Source organism: Falco cherrug, chromosome 14, assembly GCF_023634085.1.
Source record: "Falco cherrug isolate bFalChe1 chromosome 14, bFalChe1.pri, whole genome shotgun sequence".
NCBI lineage: Eukaryota > Metazoa > Chordata > Aves > Falconiformes > Falconidae > Falco > Falco cherrug.
Genome location: NC_073710.1, coordinates 12,173,748 through 12,191,729, shown reverse-complemented (window position 1 = coordinate 12,191,729; position 17,982 = coordinate 12,173,748). Strand labels below are relative to the sequence as shown.

At 44.7% G+C, this 17,982-nt stretch overlaps 1 protein-coding gene and 1 long non-coding RNA gene across 5 annotated transcripts in view; one reads left to right on the top strand and one right to left on the bottom strand.

The window, feature by feature from the left end:
* KCTD15 (potassium channel tetramerization domain containing 15) overlaps positions 1-17,592 on the bottom strand; it is a 45,535-nt gene extending 27,943 nt beyond the window's left edge. The window contains exons 1-2 of one of the 3 annotated variants that reach the window (XM_027813186.2): positions 17,158-17,592; positions 11,143-11,318 (exon numbers count right to left, since the gene is read on the bottom strand). In XM_027813186.2, the coding sequence (XP_027668987.1) occupies positions 11,143-11,306 (164 nt within the window). In that variant the 5' untranslated portion in view covers positions 11,307-11,318; positions 17,158-17,592. Of the gene's footprint in view, positions 1-555; positions 653-11,142; positions 11,319-16,636; positions 16,963-17,157 lie in introns of those variants that run through there. The other 2 variants (XM_055726931.1, XM_027813187.2) reach the window with 2 other exon arrangements.
* Positions 4,424-9,758, top strand: LOC114017364 (uncharacterized). 2 transcript variants are annotated; one of them, XR_003562375.2, is made up of 4 exons: positions 4,424-4,543; positions 6,937-7,341; positions 7,457-7,520; positions 8,921-9,758. It is a non-coding gene; the product is annotated as an uncharacterized LOC114017364 (long non-coding RNA). The 2 variants fall into 2 exon arrangements; XR_003562374.2 differs by having other exon boundaries at positions 7,457-9,758.
* Positions 17,593-17,982: the final 390 nt, after the last annotated feature.

Here is a 17,982-nt window from a genome sequence, read left to right as displayed (position 1 = left end):
GATTTAATTGAAAGCAGAAGCAGGCCCCCGCTTTAACCCTCACATACGCAAACAGAATACAACTGGATGTGAACAGAGGAGGAAATATGTTTGGAACTGGTTACAAATCCATGTGTGATTTTTTTTCTCCCCCCTCTGTAACATTAAAAACCAGTCATTGAATGTCTTTCTTCATTCAGCAGCAGTGTTAAGTACTACTGGCCCAAATTCAGCCCTCGTTCCCTCCCAGACAACCCCAGCAGAAGCAGAGGACCAGGTTTCTCTGTTGTCACCTACCAGTCCCCGTGAAGTTCCACTAGCCAAATTTGTCCACGAAATAGTATGCAAATTTTGCAACAGCAGGATTTAGGCAGCAGTCTCCCAGAAGGTACACCACATTCCCCAAATGCCAAAGCTGCAGCCTTTGGTGTAAATCACACTGGTACAACTTGTTGGCATAACACAGTATGACACCGAAGAGGTTAAAAAGAGTCCCTGACTTTCATTGTCCACTTTCTCGAGAGAGAGAGAGAGGCTTGCTGCTGCAAAAGCATCTACCAGATCTAAACGGATTACCTGCAGCACTGGTAGCATCTGCACTCCATTAGGAGAGAGGCGTAACGGGAGCCTGCCTTTTGGACTGGGATTCCTTCAGCGTTTCAGCTTTACGGTGGGAGAGAGGCGTAACGGGAGCCTGCCTTTTGGACTGGGAGTCCTTCAGCGTTTCAGCTTTACGGTGCAAATCTCAGTTTCCAATGCTTGCCAACTGATCCCTTCTGAGTCTGACCAAGAGCAACGGTGCAAATGCTGTATAATAGCTTCCCAGCATCCACGTGCAGGAATCCTTTCAGGTTTTGCTTTATGTGGTCCTCAGCAGATAAAAAAGTAATTTTAGCCTTTGACCATAGGATACCATACTGCAGTAGTGAAATCAACATAGTACAGGTGAACACCGGAATACCTCTGCTGAGCCTATCTGTCCTGGTGCCCAGCTCTGACAGGCAAGCAGTCATCAGGATGACTGCATCCATAAGGAATGCAATCATGCACACATGTGAAGCTAATAGCCATCCTGCCTGGCAGAGTTTCAAGTGAGAGCAAATCAGGTAAAAACAAAAAAACAAACCCTTGTAAAATGTTTACAGGTGTCATTTCTTTTTTAAGCATCAAAAGATTGAAGTACATGCTAATCACAGCAGATGAGGTGAAGGAGTAGGCCTTTTGGTGGACAGAGCATGGAAATAAGAGTTTATAACTCGCGTTTAATTCCAGCTCTGCAGCTTCTCCCAGCTATCAAATTCGGTTAGGAGAGCCACCAGCCTGCTGTAACTCTGTATCAATGGAGTTATACCAGGGATGAGAGTGACTGACAATACTTACCTGTTTCAGTCACCAGATCATGCATTTAATGTCAGTACAGCACGAGGGAACAAGCTGATGTGCTACACCATATATATGCTGGATATACCCATCAATTTATTACACTTCCTCTAACACAGAAGCCTGGCGATGTCAATGCAGCTAGCGGCAGCATGGGGCACAACCCGTGTCAGCTACGGCCTGGCACCCTCCACACCATCTTGTTACTCTGTGCTTAAGAGATCTAGCCTCCTTTTATACTTTCACATATGAATCCTGAGTTTACATGCCGGTGTATCTCTTCTATTTAAATATGCACTTTGTTCTTAAAGATTTTCTTAACCTATTAATAGATTAATTCTGATTTCAGTTATATAGGTACAAATTTCGGGTAACTCCTTCAAAACCAGCGGAGTTGTCTCTTTGGGAAGGCCATCTGAGCAGGAAAGGTATGTGCACACACCTGTCAGTGCATGATGCTTTGTCTTCATTTGCCTATTGGTTTTACACCTTCAGATGTTTTTGGGACAAGAGTACTGTGGATACCTAGCAGAAGCATCTTACTACAACATTCAGGTTCTCTTACTTTCTCTCCACACATCACGTCAGTATACATCCCTGATGTAACTCCACAGAGGTCAACAGGGTTACACTGGGATTATTCTGGCCAGGTTTATTATTAGGCCAGTTTTCTAAAAGAGTAAGGCTTACTTTGTTTCCATCTAAGCTTACAGTAAAACTCTCATTGACTTCATTGGAAGAGAGATTTGGCCCAACATACCAATACCCAAACCACTTCCATTTATTTCAGTGAAAGTAGGCAAGGACTTAGTAAGGTCCAAAGTATTTTTAAATCTTGGATTTCATAAATGATCACAAGCATGTAGGTCACAATATATACACAGAAAGACACCTACGACAACCACCAGTGGGATCATTAAAATAAGTAAGTTAGGCCTAGAGACAAATTAATTTCATAACATGTTCCTTACAAAACAGATACCCCCTTGCTTCATGATCTAGGGAGTCTGTTTTATAAACTTCCTAAGTAGTTCATGAAATATCCCCCTAAGCAGACCAGCTGCCATTGCAGGGTCTTTACAAATCAAAAGACCAGTCATGTGTATTCAAAGACCAAATATGAAGAGGTAAGACCTCATCTGCTCCACTGGTATGGTGAGCTGTGACCTCAGGACATGATTTCCAGTACAAAGCTACTGAATCCACATCTTTACCTAACCCCTGTCCATGGGATAAGGGAGCTAGCCATGCAGCACGGGAAGAAGCAATCAGTGTAGGAGATTCCCCTTTGCTTCCAGTGTGAAGCTGCTACACCTGTGGACCCAAGCGCAGGTGCAGTACTTTACACCACGCTCTTCGGCAGGTTAACAGCCTCCACCAGCAGCACATAAAAGGAGACAGGCTGCTTCTGTGGTGTGTTGTGAGAGTGGTTTTTCAAGGTATGCTGCTTGTGCTTTTCATGTTACTGCCCTGAAAATGACTGCTGAAAGAAAAGCTGAAGTGTACTGCTGGCCCTGTCAGGTGAGTGGTAAGCAAAAGTAGTAATGAAAGAAATGTCAGAAGTACTTGAGTAACTAACCTCAGAAACTGCTATAGGATGCTAAACCAAAAAAACCCTTGAAAAGTTGAACTTTAGCCTCCTTGTCTGCTGGCTTCTCTTTGTGAGTTTTAATAAACCAGTTTTCAGTCTGTTGTAAGCAGAAAGGGTGGGAATTGCTAATGTGCTAAGTGTGACCCAACTACAATTGTGTTATCATTGCAGAAGAAGAAAGCGAAGAGCAGAAAATGAGATGAGGCCAGCTGTGTTTTGTGTTGGAAGTACTGGAAACACTGTTCAAGGTTCATCTTCTAGGCTCCTCTGAGAGGCCCTAAATGACAGCCCTCCTGACCACGGGCAGGCTGTGCAAGCTGCATGGAGATGTCTGTTCTTCCTTTCAACTAACTGAGTTGAGTAAGCTAGCATCTGCATAGGAATGTCCAATTTTCTCAAAGTCAGGGGTTTTTTCAACAGCCCGTCCCAGGCACAGCACCACACTGTAATTTTATTTCTGTAAGTCAGGTGAGTGTTGATTTGCTATCTTCTCCTCTCCATGACTAGCTTGGTCTGCCCCTTCCTAGATGTCATGATACCCATTTATGTCTAGAACTCAGCACAACCCAGGCTGTAAATGTATGCAGAGAAACAATAATTTCTGAAAAAGTGTTCATCAGAGACTAGGCTAGGCAGTATTTTCTGCCTAGTGCATTTCACCAAGTATTCCAAGTAACCACACAAATAAGTCATTTATCGACAGGGCTTAAACTCAGCACCCAATTACAGTAAGATTTGTACTCCCAAAGGGTAAACTCTATTTTCCTCTCCAGAGCCTGCAGGCAGTCCCTGGGCAGCGGCTGTGCTGGGCAAGGCAGCAGCTATGAAGCCCACTAAGGAGTAAACACCTTTATCACAGCAGACAGCTCAGCTCTGTTGTGGCTCCCTACATGCCAGTTAGTAGGAGAACCTGGAGAGGTGGAGACAGACAGGTCTGAAGAATCAGATTCCATACAAATTCCTTCCCTCCCATTTCCCCAAGTCACTGGGATGAAGGGTTAAGGTTACAGGGACTATTCTCCTTTATCAGCAGATCTCCAGCTGGGCAACAACAGCCCTGGACAACATGCAGAAACTGCTATCACGGTGTGCTTCTGTGGGCTCTGCCAGACCCCAAAGCCAGGACTTCTTGCCGCTAGTGAAAGCCTGAGACAGGGTATACAACATCATCATTCCCAGTTGTAATTGCATCCCTGTTACAGATTATTTTTATTTTCCACAGAGGCCAAGCCATGTGCCCCTCCTCTGGCACAGGTCATGCTCTGGGGCTCACGGAGCAGGGACTGTTGGACCTCCCACTGGAGCGGCTCTGGCCAGCCTGCAAGTTCCTTGCCTGTGCCCTGTGCACTGCCTGGGAGCTGTGCTGGATCCCTCAGAGCAGCAACACACGTCTGCCCATAGGAACAAACATTTCACACCTTTTCCAGAGCTTATCAAAGTGCTGCATGGACTTGTGTGACCTCCGTCACGCGGCAGCCCATACAAAGCAGCAATACTTGGCTTCGCAGATGAGGAAAGACTGGTTTGTTTTACACTATCTGATTCAGCAGCCTGGCAGTAAGATTTCCTTCACTTTCTCAAGCTCTCACTCTGGTAAGTGCAACATCTGCAGGCAGATGGCGGGGGGGACAAGGGCTGCGAAGGAGAAAGCCCTTTTTAAGTTGTTTTTTCCCTAAGTGTTCTTCTGGTCAAAATTCTATTAGAAACCAAAGAGAGGTTTACCCAGTCAACAACCAAGTAAGAAAAATTCCAAAGATTTATCTCTAAGTTGCAGGTGCATGAAATAAAAAACGGAAATTATTTTAACCTCCATGAAAATTCTGATGTTAGCTCAGAAAAGGCACTGCATATAACCAAACGTCTGATTTTTCAGCTCCTTTACTTGTTCCCATCTGCAGCATACACCTGATTGCCTTGAACAATGGCAGAGCCCAGGGGAGCCCTAGCAGGCTCACCCCTCTCTGCAGAGCTGCCACACTGGTGTGCCGTGTCGTTACATGTGCGCGGCGCTCATGCACCATGCCCATAACCTGCATCTCTGAGCTTGCTCCTGCCTCTTCGGGTGTTTTGCTTTAAAGTCTGTGTATGGTTCAAGTTCACAATACCGATTAAAAATAATGAGCTTTCTGCTGCAGCTTGCATGCAGGTGCATTTTGTAGCACTTCGCCTGAATGTGGGCTGCTGGCACCTACTCAGCAGCTCTGCCTTTTGGGTAACAGACAACAGTTTGTAGCCTGTGAGTGTCTAAGCCTGGTATCACCCTGCAAACAGGGCGCTTCACAACTGGCCTTGGTGGGAAGAGTAGTACCTTACAAAGGGTGAAATGCACCGTGGCAGCATGCTAAACCAGAGTAGTTTAGTGGGTGTGCAGGGATGAGAGAGGGACTGAAGAGGGACAAGAAACTATACAGTCGCTGGGTGGGTAAGCAGCACAGAGGAACAGTGGCACAGAGAGGTTTGGGAGACACCTACGTCAGGATGGATGCTACCAGTGCCACATGGCACAGGACTTCTGTGGCACAGGGCTGGCAGGAGGCTGTGCTGGCCCAAGAGAGCTGACGCTGCTGCTGCAGACCGGGATCCTGCCCTCAAACGTGCTCTGCTTTTGTAGCCACCAACAACCTCTGGTTATGAACAAATCTGGTCTTCACTCCACTTAACCTGGCCTGAGTACAGGCCTTGTTGAAGGACTGATTTACACCCTAACTGCCAGCATGGGGTAAGTGACAAAACTTGCTAACACGGTATTTTTTTCAGGCGGTAATATTACTAATACACAGATCTGATTGGAAATTAGCAAGTAAGTTAAGAGTGACACTGGACTGATGCTATATGAGCAAAAAATGTGAGATGTTCTCAGGTATGCTGAGTCTGGAGAATTATATGTCCTAAACATATCCAAATTAAGAATTTTCCTGCTCCCTCCCAAGAAGTGCAGACCCAGTACAGAGCCCTTTGTGTAACGGATGATGTGGAAAATCCATCTTGTAGGTCTCCGTAGCAGGTGTATCTGAGTTTACAAAGCCACTGTACCTGGCTGTACGGGGTCAGAAATCGTGTTGTCAGGGTCAACACAGGGGACCTAAAACTTGGAGAAGTGCTTTCCCCTGAACTCAGCCCAGCCCACTGCGGCTGCAGAAAAGGGGGGAGAAGCAGAAGACCTCAGGTGTCAGTGCTGAGCTCCAGCAACCAGAGAGATGGAGGTGTAGAGGAAAAGGTTAAGGGAATTAAAACCCACAGATACCTACAGAGTAGCTAGAATCAAGAGGTCACACCTGGTAGGAGAACTTGTCTGAGGGTGCATCTATAAAAGCGTGACTGTTTTAACAAAAAAGTCAAGAGAAGACACATGCTTTAGGGAACTCCTTTGTAAATGACAAAAAAAGCCCACAAGTTCAAAGGAGAGGCAGGGGGATATGCCTGGAGCACTCTACTATGTCTTGTAACAGCTAAGGTCGTTAGTTTCTGAAACACTTAATAAAGCCTGGGCTGGTTTTCTTTGGAGGACATAGTGTCCAGAGTGGGCCCAGGTTCCCCAAAAGCTGAGATCAGGATGTGCACTATGTTAGCACTGGCTTGACATGCCTTGGGCCATGGGGCCAAAAAGATCTATTTTCCTGAAAAGGAAAGGCTGGGAGCAGAGAGGTCCCAAACATGGCGCACTACATGGGGTCTGTGCGCCCATGCTACTCCCACCTAGACAGTGCCACGTCAATTAAAATATTCTTGCTTGCTTCTGTCACATGATTAACACCATGGAAAGCATGAACTTCTATAAATAAAATTTGAACAAAAGAACATGCTTATCTTTAGTAGATGGTTTTTCAACAAATACTAATTAACCAAGAACATAAGGTAAATGTATTTACCTTTTATAGCAGAACAATTCACAAAGAGCTCACAGCGATTCCTTGAGTTAAAAACATTATTTAGGGCTGCAACAAGGACAGGCTTCTGATGAAAACTTTTGTTCTGCTTTCTAACAGGAATTCAAAGTGGTATCAAAGTTTCCACTGAAATTGAGAAGCCGGGGCTTGCGGTGGTACTCGTGGATTTGGAACTTCCAGTTCTTTTCCACCTGAAGTCAATGAGCTGTCTGCCACAGAGTTCAGTGGGAGTAAGACTGGAGGATCTGGCAGTGTCTTTGGGTATTCCTGACTGCAGGTCAGGAGCTTGGACTTCTGGTGTGGGTTTGTTTTTTAAATGAAGAACTGTCTCACTCCCTTGGATAAATACAACTTGCAACTCTTTGTACAGATCTGCTAAAGGCTTTGCAGCCTTTACAGTCTGTCATATGAATCTATATTCAAGTGTCAATGTGTGAAGGAGCTGCTTCAGAGGTCCTCTGGGAGAAAACATGAATGGAATTTCTAGAGGAAATGCTCTCAAAGGTAAATAATTTGTCTACTTAGCCAGTTAGTTTAGAAAGAAGATGTTGGTGGTAAGGGTCATGAGACTGAATTCAACAGGTTTTTCTTCTTTCTTCCTGTAACTCACAATTACCAGAGTTGGGAATTTTGGTGGGAGAACTTGCTGAAAATACACTCCTGAAATCCAGCCTCAGATCCAGGTAAGACAACATCAGCCTCCTTGTACCTCCAAAGCTTGTTACCTTTAACGGCAATTTTGGGTATGCACAGAAAGCAGCCCGAAGTGGCTATAGGAAGAGGGATTAATAACATTACTTCTGAGGTAATTTCAGTGAGCACCATCATTATGCTGTCGGTGGCCACAATTTCTCAGAGTTTGATGTTTCTTTAGTACGGTGTTTCATTCAAAAAGCCAATTGGAAAGGTGTGTAAGAGCAGTATGTAAGGTGAGTGTAAGTGGTTTAGAAACAATATTTGACAGTGGCTGTTTAACCCTCTTCTCCTTTGTCACACCAGTTGTGTACTGCTCAAGTTTTCTCCTTTTTAGCTGAGAGAATTTAAGCAGCCCATAAAAATTTACTGGAAAGGGAGCATCTATCTATCCCTTTTAATGGCTAATCTGGCATCCTTTACTTATGCTAATTTAATCAATGGACAAATGCTCTTCCCACAGCAGCACTAACATAAACCATGTTAAAGACTTATGTCAAAGTTGCTCTGAAACAACTCTGGGATCACTGAAATGCAAGATCTGCCCTCCAACTTCACATCACCAGCTAGCTGCTCCTATGACACAGACTTCCAGAATCGGGTCCTTTACCTCCCCTAACTAGAGCCCACCAAGTGACTCGGGAAGAGCCAAGCAGAGCCAGCTAAGTGGGCTAAGCACAGTCAATCCTAACAAATTACAATATCACGCTGCCTGCTGTCAGGTGTAATTTATATCATACCAGAGGGGTGACAGGAGAGCAGGTATAGGCAGGAACTGGTCGTACCGATACTTGCTCCTGCTGGGCCTGATCTGGCAAGCTGCTGGGAGCTCTTCCCTCCCATTGAAGTCAATGTGAATTGTGTTTGTTCAGGACCTAATAGGATTGGGCCTCCTCAAAATACTATGGAAGTATAAACATGATTTGCTGATTGTATTTTTTTCCTGTTTTCCATTAGCATGTGATGTCTCTGTGTAAGCGTACCTTGATTGTATTTATACACATTCACAGTCTGTATGTGTCCTTAAACACACATGTACAGTATATATGACAAACTAAAAGCCTAGTTAGGATTTTGGAATGCAGAGGAAGAAACAAAGAGATTGTAACAGAAAAAAAGAGGAAGTTTGTTCCCACAGCTTTCAATTTTAGTGAGCGCAAACTATTTTATGTGACTGAAGCTAAGATTCAGCAAAACATTTCAGGGTATGCTTACATCTTTTGCTGAAAAACAATCTACAAGCCTTCAAACTCGTGCTCAAACCAAGAGTTTAATACAGTGCCCAAAAAAGAAAGCTCTGTGTATAGGTAAGTATGGCCATGCCTCTATATGTGGCCAATAATTTTTTTTTTCTGAGTGTAAGCTAACAGTGCTCTGACATTATTTCCAGATGTCTTGCTCAGAAAAGCTATCTCCTTCCTGCACCTGACAGACACAGACCACTGTGAAGACAGCCTGTGCCTTACAGAATATACACACCAGGGCAGCGAAGCACAGTCAGGAGCTCCAACCATCCCCGTTGAAATAACTGCAAGTACTTTCCCTTAACCAGGAATGAGAGCAGGCCAGACTCAATGGGGGGGTAACCAACCAAGTCTAGTATGCAGCACTGCAGAAAAAACAAATTTTAAAAAACTTTGAAAAACAATCATAAATTAAGGTGTACCCTTCATCCAGCTTCATAATGTACACAGCAATATGTCCTAGTTGGGATGCTGGTGAAGGGCGATCTTTTGCTATAAAAAGGTCTCATCCTGTAGGCTCTTACTCCAGTGAGAACTGAAGTTTGAGCATGTGAAAAAGCACTGAAGCCTTATGAGATAACACAGTGCTACAAACAGAAGACAGTACATACTAAAACATCAGGCAGCACGTGAGCTCTTGGTCAGTTTTGTACTTACAGTTTAGACAAAGTAAAAAATCTGAAGAAATACTTTGTTGTTTATCAAACAGGAAAAAAAAGCTTTAGATCAGTAATCTATTCTCTTTAAATAAAATCTGTGAATTTATGTATATTCTCCCAAAGCTTCTATAACTGAAGCTTTTATTAAGTAAGTCTGATATGGGGTACATTTTAAAAATAGCGTCAGCAGTGGTATTTTAAAATGTGGAAACAGATGTGCCACTCTGTTACAACTGCTGAATCTTCTCTGTATTTTTTATACTATAAAGCATTTGTCTGATTCTGTTATAAATCTCTCCCCACTGAACAGATTTCTTCTCTATGACTGAAGCAGTACCACACAGACATTAAACACACTGTCCAGAAAAATCATATTGTTTTGGTCTGACCATAAAATACAGGTATTTTAAGAACTGTTTCTTTTCCATAGAGAATTTCAGCAGCTCCCTTTCCTTCAAATGAAATCACAGCCATATGCTTCATGACATCAGAGGCATTTCAAGGTGTCTCCATAAATGTCATTTATTGCTTGGGAACCTGCCAAATCTGTGCAAAAATCCTTAGTTCTTGTAAAGGAAAAATCTTCAAATGAAACTAGAGCTTTACACTGATTGTCACACAAAAAAAAAAAAATCATCTAAGCCCTAAGGGAAATACTGGCCTTGTAGGCAGCAAAACTTCTGGCAACAAAACTTGCTGACCTGGGCTCTGGTTTGCTTTTGAGTCCATAGTGCCTCCTTTAACCTGTCTGCTGGGCACCCTGACGCTGCACATCTATACCTTCTCCTGGTTACATATGAGGCACTTACCTGTCTGAAAAATAAGCACTCTGAATGACAAAAACTTGAATTGGTTTAGTGATTGTAACTGTAAATCAAAATCAGGTATGTCTTAATGTCGTGCTCCAATGAATGTGCTTTAACCCTTAACACAGTGGTCCTGTCCACACTACTGTCACAGGCCTGATGCTGCCCAGGATCCCCCATCTCTCACAGTGCTCAGCACCCACTGGGAAAATAATAAAGACTGCCACATACACAAATCACATCTCATATCACATCTGTTCATAATGTGGCGTATCTAGAGTCTAGTCTCAGACAATACTGGCCAGATCTGAATAAATTTTGCCAGACATGTCACCAACCTGTGTAGCACAAATTAGCCACCTTTAAGCATGCAAAGGTTCAATCCAGCCTGCAGCTGCAAGTGGACAGAGCAGTCAGCTAGCCACTGCCCAAAGGGAATGACCACCGACACAGAGGCACACAGCTGCCACTGAGGTTAGGGTTTTTGGCTGGCCAACAGAAGCATCCATTAGTCCCAGTGTAAGAGAGCCATTCTGTTTTCCAAGGAAGAGAAAAAAAAAAAAAAAAGGAACTTTTTCTTCCCCTAAATCTGAAAGTAGTTGCTTGGTACAGTTAGAAATAATCTAGGAAAGTACACCAACAGGTGCTTCAAATATATCAGCAGAATGCAGAAGATGTTGGGAGAGAAAATGAATAGACTCTAAAAAATACATAAATTTTAAAGGCTTTTTTTTCTGTAGAACCCCAGTGAAGTTTCTGTATAAATCGGGAACTGAATTATTCATAAGTGGTGAATATATAATAAATTGTATTTTGCATTGAAATATTCCTCACAGGTACATGCCTCTTTCCATGCAACCAACAGAAATTTGGGCAGAGAGCCTGAAAATGCCAAGGTCTTACCTGGAGTCTGGGTACTTTGTCAAGGTAGCCAGGCTGCTGGTGTACATGTGTCCTCCTACATCGATGTGTACGGGAGCGTTTGACTTGGTGAGTTGAGCTGGGAGAGGAATTCCTTGAGCAGCCAGAGGAGAAACTGGGGACCGTGTTAGAGACAGACGGGACATGCTTCTTCCCTCCTGCAAAGGGAAGGCAAAAAAGAACAGTTTCTCTTAAATGTAGCAGTGTGTTACCTTTCTTTCCAGTGTGATCACAGATCTAATCAGATCATTTTTGCATCTGCCTGATCACATATTCAGCTAACAAATTATTGCCACCACTGTAATTAAGTGTATTTGCATCATTTTCTTCAAAGTACCAGAGGGGAAGAGAAAGATGCTTATTAGCAATAAGAAATCAAGAAAAAAATTTTTCAAGGTGTCAGCCTCAAGGGGCATAAAACAAACTGCAAAATTCTAATTAAAGGTCGCGGGCTTATGTGTTAGATGTGAAATATCCCCTGACAAACGAATAACCAATTTGTGAATTGGGATTCAGGGGTTTTTGCAAGTTTGTCTCAGTAACGAGACACCTCTAAATTAGTGACTTCCTCAGTACCTAAGGCATTTAGTTTATACATCTAGTAAATTTCACATCAAACTAAGATCAATTTTCAGGTTTATTTTCAATAATAGTGAAATAAATGCATAATTTTCAGTTAAGCCTTACTATTAGACATAAAGAACTAATAAACTTTCAAATGGAAAGCAATTAATACCTGGAAGCAGTGAAACCAGTGTGATATATAAACTGGCCCATGACAAGACACCTTAGAAAGTACCGTACAGTCTGGCATACAAAATTGCAAATTCAACAATCCACCTAATAAAATATTTGAAAATTAGTGAAATTTCTGAATTGAGTCCAAAAATCCTCAGCTGACATACAAAGCAAAAAATACTGAAATGTCTTTAAAAATGAACACGACAACCACAGCAAAAGAAAATTCCTCAATTCTCTTCTGTAAGAAAAGCACAGCTTATTCTGCATGAAACGTGTCTCAAAGCTGATTTCAGTTAAATTGGTATAGATGGCATACATGTCAAACGGAAAAAAACCCTTTTATAAAGTTTAAAAAAATGTCCATCCATTCTCCCCCTTATGGGTAAAGCAACATATGCAAAACATTATAGTTGAAGACATTTCTGAATATAATCTAATTTTCTTGGTATTTTGTTCTGCAAGCATGCTACTAAGCACCCAGGCTCTTCCTTACATCTGACAAGCACTTTACATGCAGCATTGCAAAGTGAATTCCCATTTCTCTCACATTACTTTGACAATGTTTCTTAGAAATCTAAAGCTGGTCTCGCCTTTCTCTCAGCAGTATTTTGCACAAGATGCCTGGCTACCCCACTCGATGAACATACAATTAGCAACATTCTTTGTAAAAACAAATTCTGAGCTATATAGAAAGGGACTGAAAAATCTTAATACATCTGGACAGCTTCACAAAGTCATCACATCTCCATTTACTGTATTTCATCTTGGTTAGCTCCTAAGAATTTCCTGCATCTACAGCACAGAAATACATCACCCCATTATGAATCCACATCCTTTTCTCTTCGGAGGCTGGACGGACATCTGCACTGAACACGAAGCAAATACCAACTCTGTCCTAGGACTCCTGTGTCAGCCGATGCGAAATTGGGCATTAACATTTTTACTACAGCACCACCTTCAAGGAAAGTGATTGAATCCTTTCATGACTGAAGACGCTGCTTTCTTGTTTCCCACAAGAGCCTGTTGTGGGCAATCTTCACTAAATATGTCGTATAGCATAAATAGAAGAACTAACTTTTAAAAACAACTTACATACTAAGTACCTACAGTATTTCATCGACATGTTTACTACTCTGTGGGTGCCTCATCTGCCTGCCAACACAAAGGTTTTTTTTTTTCTTACCAAAGAGCACTGTAAACTCATGTTCACTCTCTACTCCTTCACTTAAATGAAAGGGTCAGAAGATCCAGGCTGAATGTCAACCCTGTCTTTGTTCAGACCCCAACTATTATCACTAATGATAAAGGTACAGACCTCACATGCTACAGAGCTGCCTTAGAAATAAATCTCATGCAGTTTCACAAAACAAGTGCCTAATTAGGGCTCATCTGCACCCCTTGTTACAATTTCCAAATGAAATCAAAGGACTTCCAGTCCTCTGTAAATGCGTCTTACATTTAACCATTTGTCTTGAAATACAGGCTTCAATTTTAAAATATGCACAGATAGCTAAAGATCAAGTGATCTGAATCTATTTGTGCATATTTAAACACTGCTGCTATCTTAGGATTTTGTTTAATGTTGGTATACCAGTAAATTCCTTGATCTGTAAAGAGTCTGAGATTCTCAGTGAGGCCATACTCACACAGTAGATATTTAATTTATACTATTCACTGGAGGGACCTTTTGAACAATCCTCTGCTTTTGGCATCTCTCAGCTAGAGCATGTGTTGAAAAAACACTTAATTATAGAAAATCACTGGAAAGCTAAAATAGTTCTCAAACTTTTATGGCTTTTCATACTTATTGAGGGTGCCACTGGCTTTTTGGGGGAGGGGAGGAGAAGGGGAATTAAAACACAGGCTTTTCCCCTGGTCAGAGAGGATTCCTATTAAAAAAATGAATCCTACATTTTTATTGAAGTTGTGGAATTCAATCATCTTCATATGAGCAAACTGTCAAGGGGCGTAATTGCTAAGCACTACATAAAGGGCACTGAAAACATTCCTATTGCTCCAAAAAAATAAATAGCCCCTATTTCTTAAGGTACCGTAACCCTATTTCTAATGACTCCTTCTTCTTGTTAATGTAAAACGCAGCTAAAATTCATCACACTGAGTAATGTAGTTATTTTATGCACAAAGCAAAAATCCTAAATTTATTTATCCGGTGAAAGTCTTTATGCACATATTTTCTAATACTGATGTGAAAATTAAAACCTTAAGGGTAAATATCGCAGAAACACTAACAAACTTCATTTATTAAACCATGTTAAAATAATCCTTGCTCTTTAGTTGCCTACAACAGGATACAGCATCCCAACTAGTGGCACAGGCAATAACCCTGCTCTAATAAGTAACACAGGAACCTGCTGAAGGCAAAATCAATAGAGCCTGATTCCCAAATTATGTGAATATTTAGTTTTTCAAACATTACACACCAAGATCTTTCAGAGCCAGCTTATCTTTTTCTGCCTTTCTAAGCTAACTGCATAAGTACTGCTTGTAAAAACTATTTGCCCATGCAAAGTGAAATAATCACAATGCCATGCTCATTTACACACAAAATGATTTTGTGTCCCATTGTGCTCACAGTTGTTCAGCTCTCTAGGGGTGATTAAACTAGCTATGCTGCTACAGCTTGAGATGATTTCACTGAATCGTTTCTCCATGAAGTTGCTTCTTTGCTAAGCTGTTATTTTAACCATAAAAGGTAAACAGAAGGCAGTTGTAAGAGCTCCATTCAGCTCCGTGCCCAGGGCTATAACCCTAGGGCAGAGAATGCTGAAAGACTGCAGAATTTTCCAGGGTGTTGCCTTTCTTGCTCTAAAGCCTTCAGGAATACTGTTCATTTAATACACACTCTAGATGATACATTTCAGATCCTACTAAAAGAAAGACTTCAAAAGTGTAAGAACTTTTGGGCGGATGAAGCTTTCCCACCTCTGCACATAGCTTGGGGCCATGGTAACCAATACTGGCTGTTGATGTTGGGAAAATACAGTAGAAATAAACTGCACAGAACAGAGCAGACAGATAGGGACAAGGGAGGTGAAAGGTTGCAGGGAAGAAACAGGCAGCGGTCTGGCAGGGGTAACGAGAAAAAAGGGAAAAGAATGAAAAAGGAGGCGGCTCTGAAGGAGGGACAAAGTTAAATCAAGGAGCAGGCACTTAAAAGACTACAGATGGGAAGCAAGACTAATTAAGGATGTAAAAGCGCTTTGTTTCTAAAGTTTATTGTTGCCAGGATAAAAATTAATTGAAACTAATGCTGTTATTCACTCGTGCAGTTTAATTCCTTCATGCACATTGAAGACGTGAAATGAAAACGGCAGGTTTAAGGACCTGCCATGAAGCAGCCCGCTCCCCCGGGGAGCCGGAGCGAGGGCAGGTCGCGGCCGCAGCCAGGGCCAGCGGGGTCCCGGCGGCTGCAGACCCCCGGCCCGGCCGCAGGACCCCGGCCCGGCTGCACCCCGCGCAGCGCCCGCAGCTGCTCCCACGCCGGTCCCCTGACTGGGTTCCCGGGAAAGCTCCTCTCCCTCCCCGGAGACCTTGATTTCTTTACCGGCGGACCCAGGAGAGCATCAGGGGTAGATCACCCGCCGCAGCCCCCGGGCGCCCCAGCCCCAGAGTGCTCTGTGGGGCAGGACCCGGCTGCAGGAGTTACCCGGCCCTCCCGTGACTTGACGGCAGCGCCTGCATTTCCCCAGCCGGCGTTTAGCGCAGCCAGAGGGGCACAGCTACAGACTTGGCAATTACCTTTGTCTCTATAAACAGGGACGGCGACCGCTCGGGTCTGCCTCCAGAGCCACTCCGAGACAACTGCTCTACGCCGTGAACCCAGCCTAAAGACAAAGCGAGGAGGGGGCACTGCAAACCTCGGGCTCGACGGCTCCAAAATTAAGTCCGTAAACATTTGCACACACCTCCGCGCGGCTTCACTGAGCACCGGACCGAGTGACAGAGGAGATGGTGCCCAAAACTTTTACAGGGGAGGGGGGAGCTCCCTCTGGAGCTCTGGTTACCGACGGGGGGGCGGGGAGGAAAAAAGAACAAGGGGAAAAAAAAAAGGTTGGTTCCCCCCCCCTGCACACCCACCCCCCCCCACCCCCCCCCGCACCCCGCCTATCTCTGGCAGTCTCCAGTCTATTTAGTGCAAGTTTCACGTCACCCAAATGCCTTTCCCTACTGATGGTCAGGGAAATCACCAGCAGGCAACGCACCCGGTCACTCAACTTCTGCCTTTTTCTTCTAAACACCCTGTATGCCCGAAGATAAAATTCAACCAAAAAAAAAAAAAAGCACAACATGGCGTCCTTTACTTATTCCCACATAACAAGAAAGGAGATGTCTTAGATGAATGCAAGAAAAAAAAAAAAAAGCCAACCCCGAATCCCCGATCCTGTACATTTTCCGTGCAGCCAATGGTGGTGAGCATTAGCCAGGCTAATGTATTAATTTTGCAGAAGTGTGCCACATCGCATGCAGGAACAGAAATGCAAACTATAGCCTAGAGTGGTTTGAAGTCTACCCCAAACCAAGCCTTCCACTCTCACTGGCGCCAGAGTTTCATTCACAGCCCGCCCGTGTTTTCCATACGCGGCGCTCCCCATTGTCGCCCGCCTTCCCTTTGTGCCGAGCCGCCCCGCCGCCAGCCCCCGCGCCCCGGCCCGCGCACCCCCGCGCCGCGGCACCCCGCCCGCCGCCCGCCCGACCCCCGCGGCTCCGCGTGTACCATGCGGGAGCGCGGAGCGAGCCGCGCTGCCTCCGCCGCGCTGGGGCTGGGCCGTCTTCAGAGCCGAGGCCGGGGCGGCAGCGGGAGCGCGGGCACCCCGGGCCGCGGCGCTCCGCCGGCGCTGCCCATGCTGGAGCGGAGCAAAACAAAACATACACACGGGCGCGCACACACACACAGAGCCACACACACACACACACACACACACACACACACACACACGCAGCGCTATCAAAGCGGGGCGGCTGCAAACGGGTCCTGTAGCTTTAAAAAAACACCCCTCCGCCGCTTCTCCTCCGGAGCCAAGCGCCGAGTTAGTTTGAAGAAGAGGCACTTTCCAAAAAAAAAAAAAAAAAAAAAGAGAGAGCGAGCGAAGGCGCGAGCGTGCCGCGCGGCGCAGCGCGGCGCGGCGCGATGCAATGCGATGCGATGCAATGCACGGCACGGCACGGCACGGCACGGCGCGCACTGCGCGCTCCGGCCCCGGCACGGGCAGCCGCGGGAGCCGCCGCGTTCCTTACCTTGAGCGCAGAAGAGATCTGCGAGCCCCCCTTTGGCTTTGGGCTCTGTTGGGTTTGTGTGTGGATGGGCTCAGCTTTTTTGCTTTTATTACTATCTTTGCTCCGCAGATCCTGCTGTGATTATTATTATTTTTAAAGCTGCTCTCTCTCTCTCCTCTCTCTCTCCCCGTTTTTGCTGCTTCTTTTTGTATTTATTTTGTGTGTGTGTGTGTGTGAGGGGAAAAAAAAAAAAAAGCCTTTAAATGAAACTGCCGAGGCTGTTATGAGAAGAAAGGCAATAATCCCGTCTCTAAATAACAGAGGGAAGGGAGAAGAGGAGGAAAAAAAGCGAATTCTTGCTCAGGGCTTTGCAAACGCCTGCAGGGCAGAGGATTAGGCTACAATTAGCTCAGCCCTTTGCTCTCGCCCTAGCTAATTTTGCGATGAAAATTGGATATTTTTCCCTCCTTTTGGTGAAGGTCTCCAGATTTATTCCCCCCCCCCCCCCGAATAAAATAAAATACAACCCCAGAAAATTAAATAAGGCTGGGAAGGCGGCCGGCTCCCCAGCCCGCGCCCCCGGCGCCGCTGCCCGCCGAGCCCCTCCGCGCCGCGCGGCTGGGGCGGGAGCCCCGCGCAGCCCCGCGCAGCCCGGCCCGGCCAGGCCCTGCCGGGGGATAACGGTTCGGTGTTGGAGAGGATCAGGCCACTGTCACGTCCTTCAACAGACTTACTGAAAAGAAGAAGGAGGAAAAGAGGGGGGGGAAGGGGGGGGGAAAAAGCTGATTTTAATCATTGTCATTTGGTCTGATGTAATATTTCCCCAGGCATTTTCAACTAGGCATA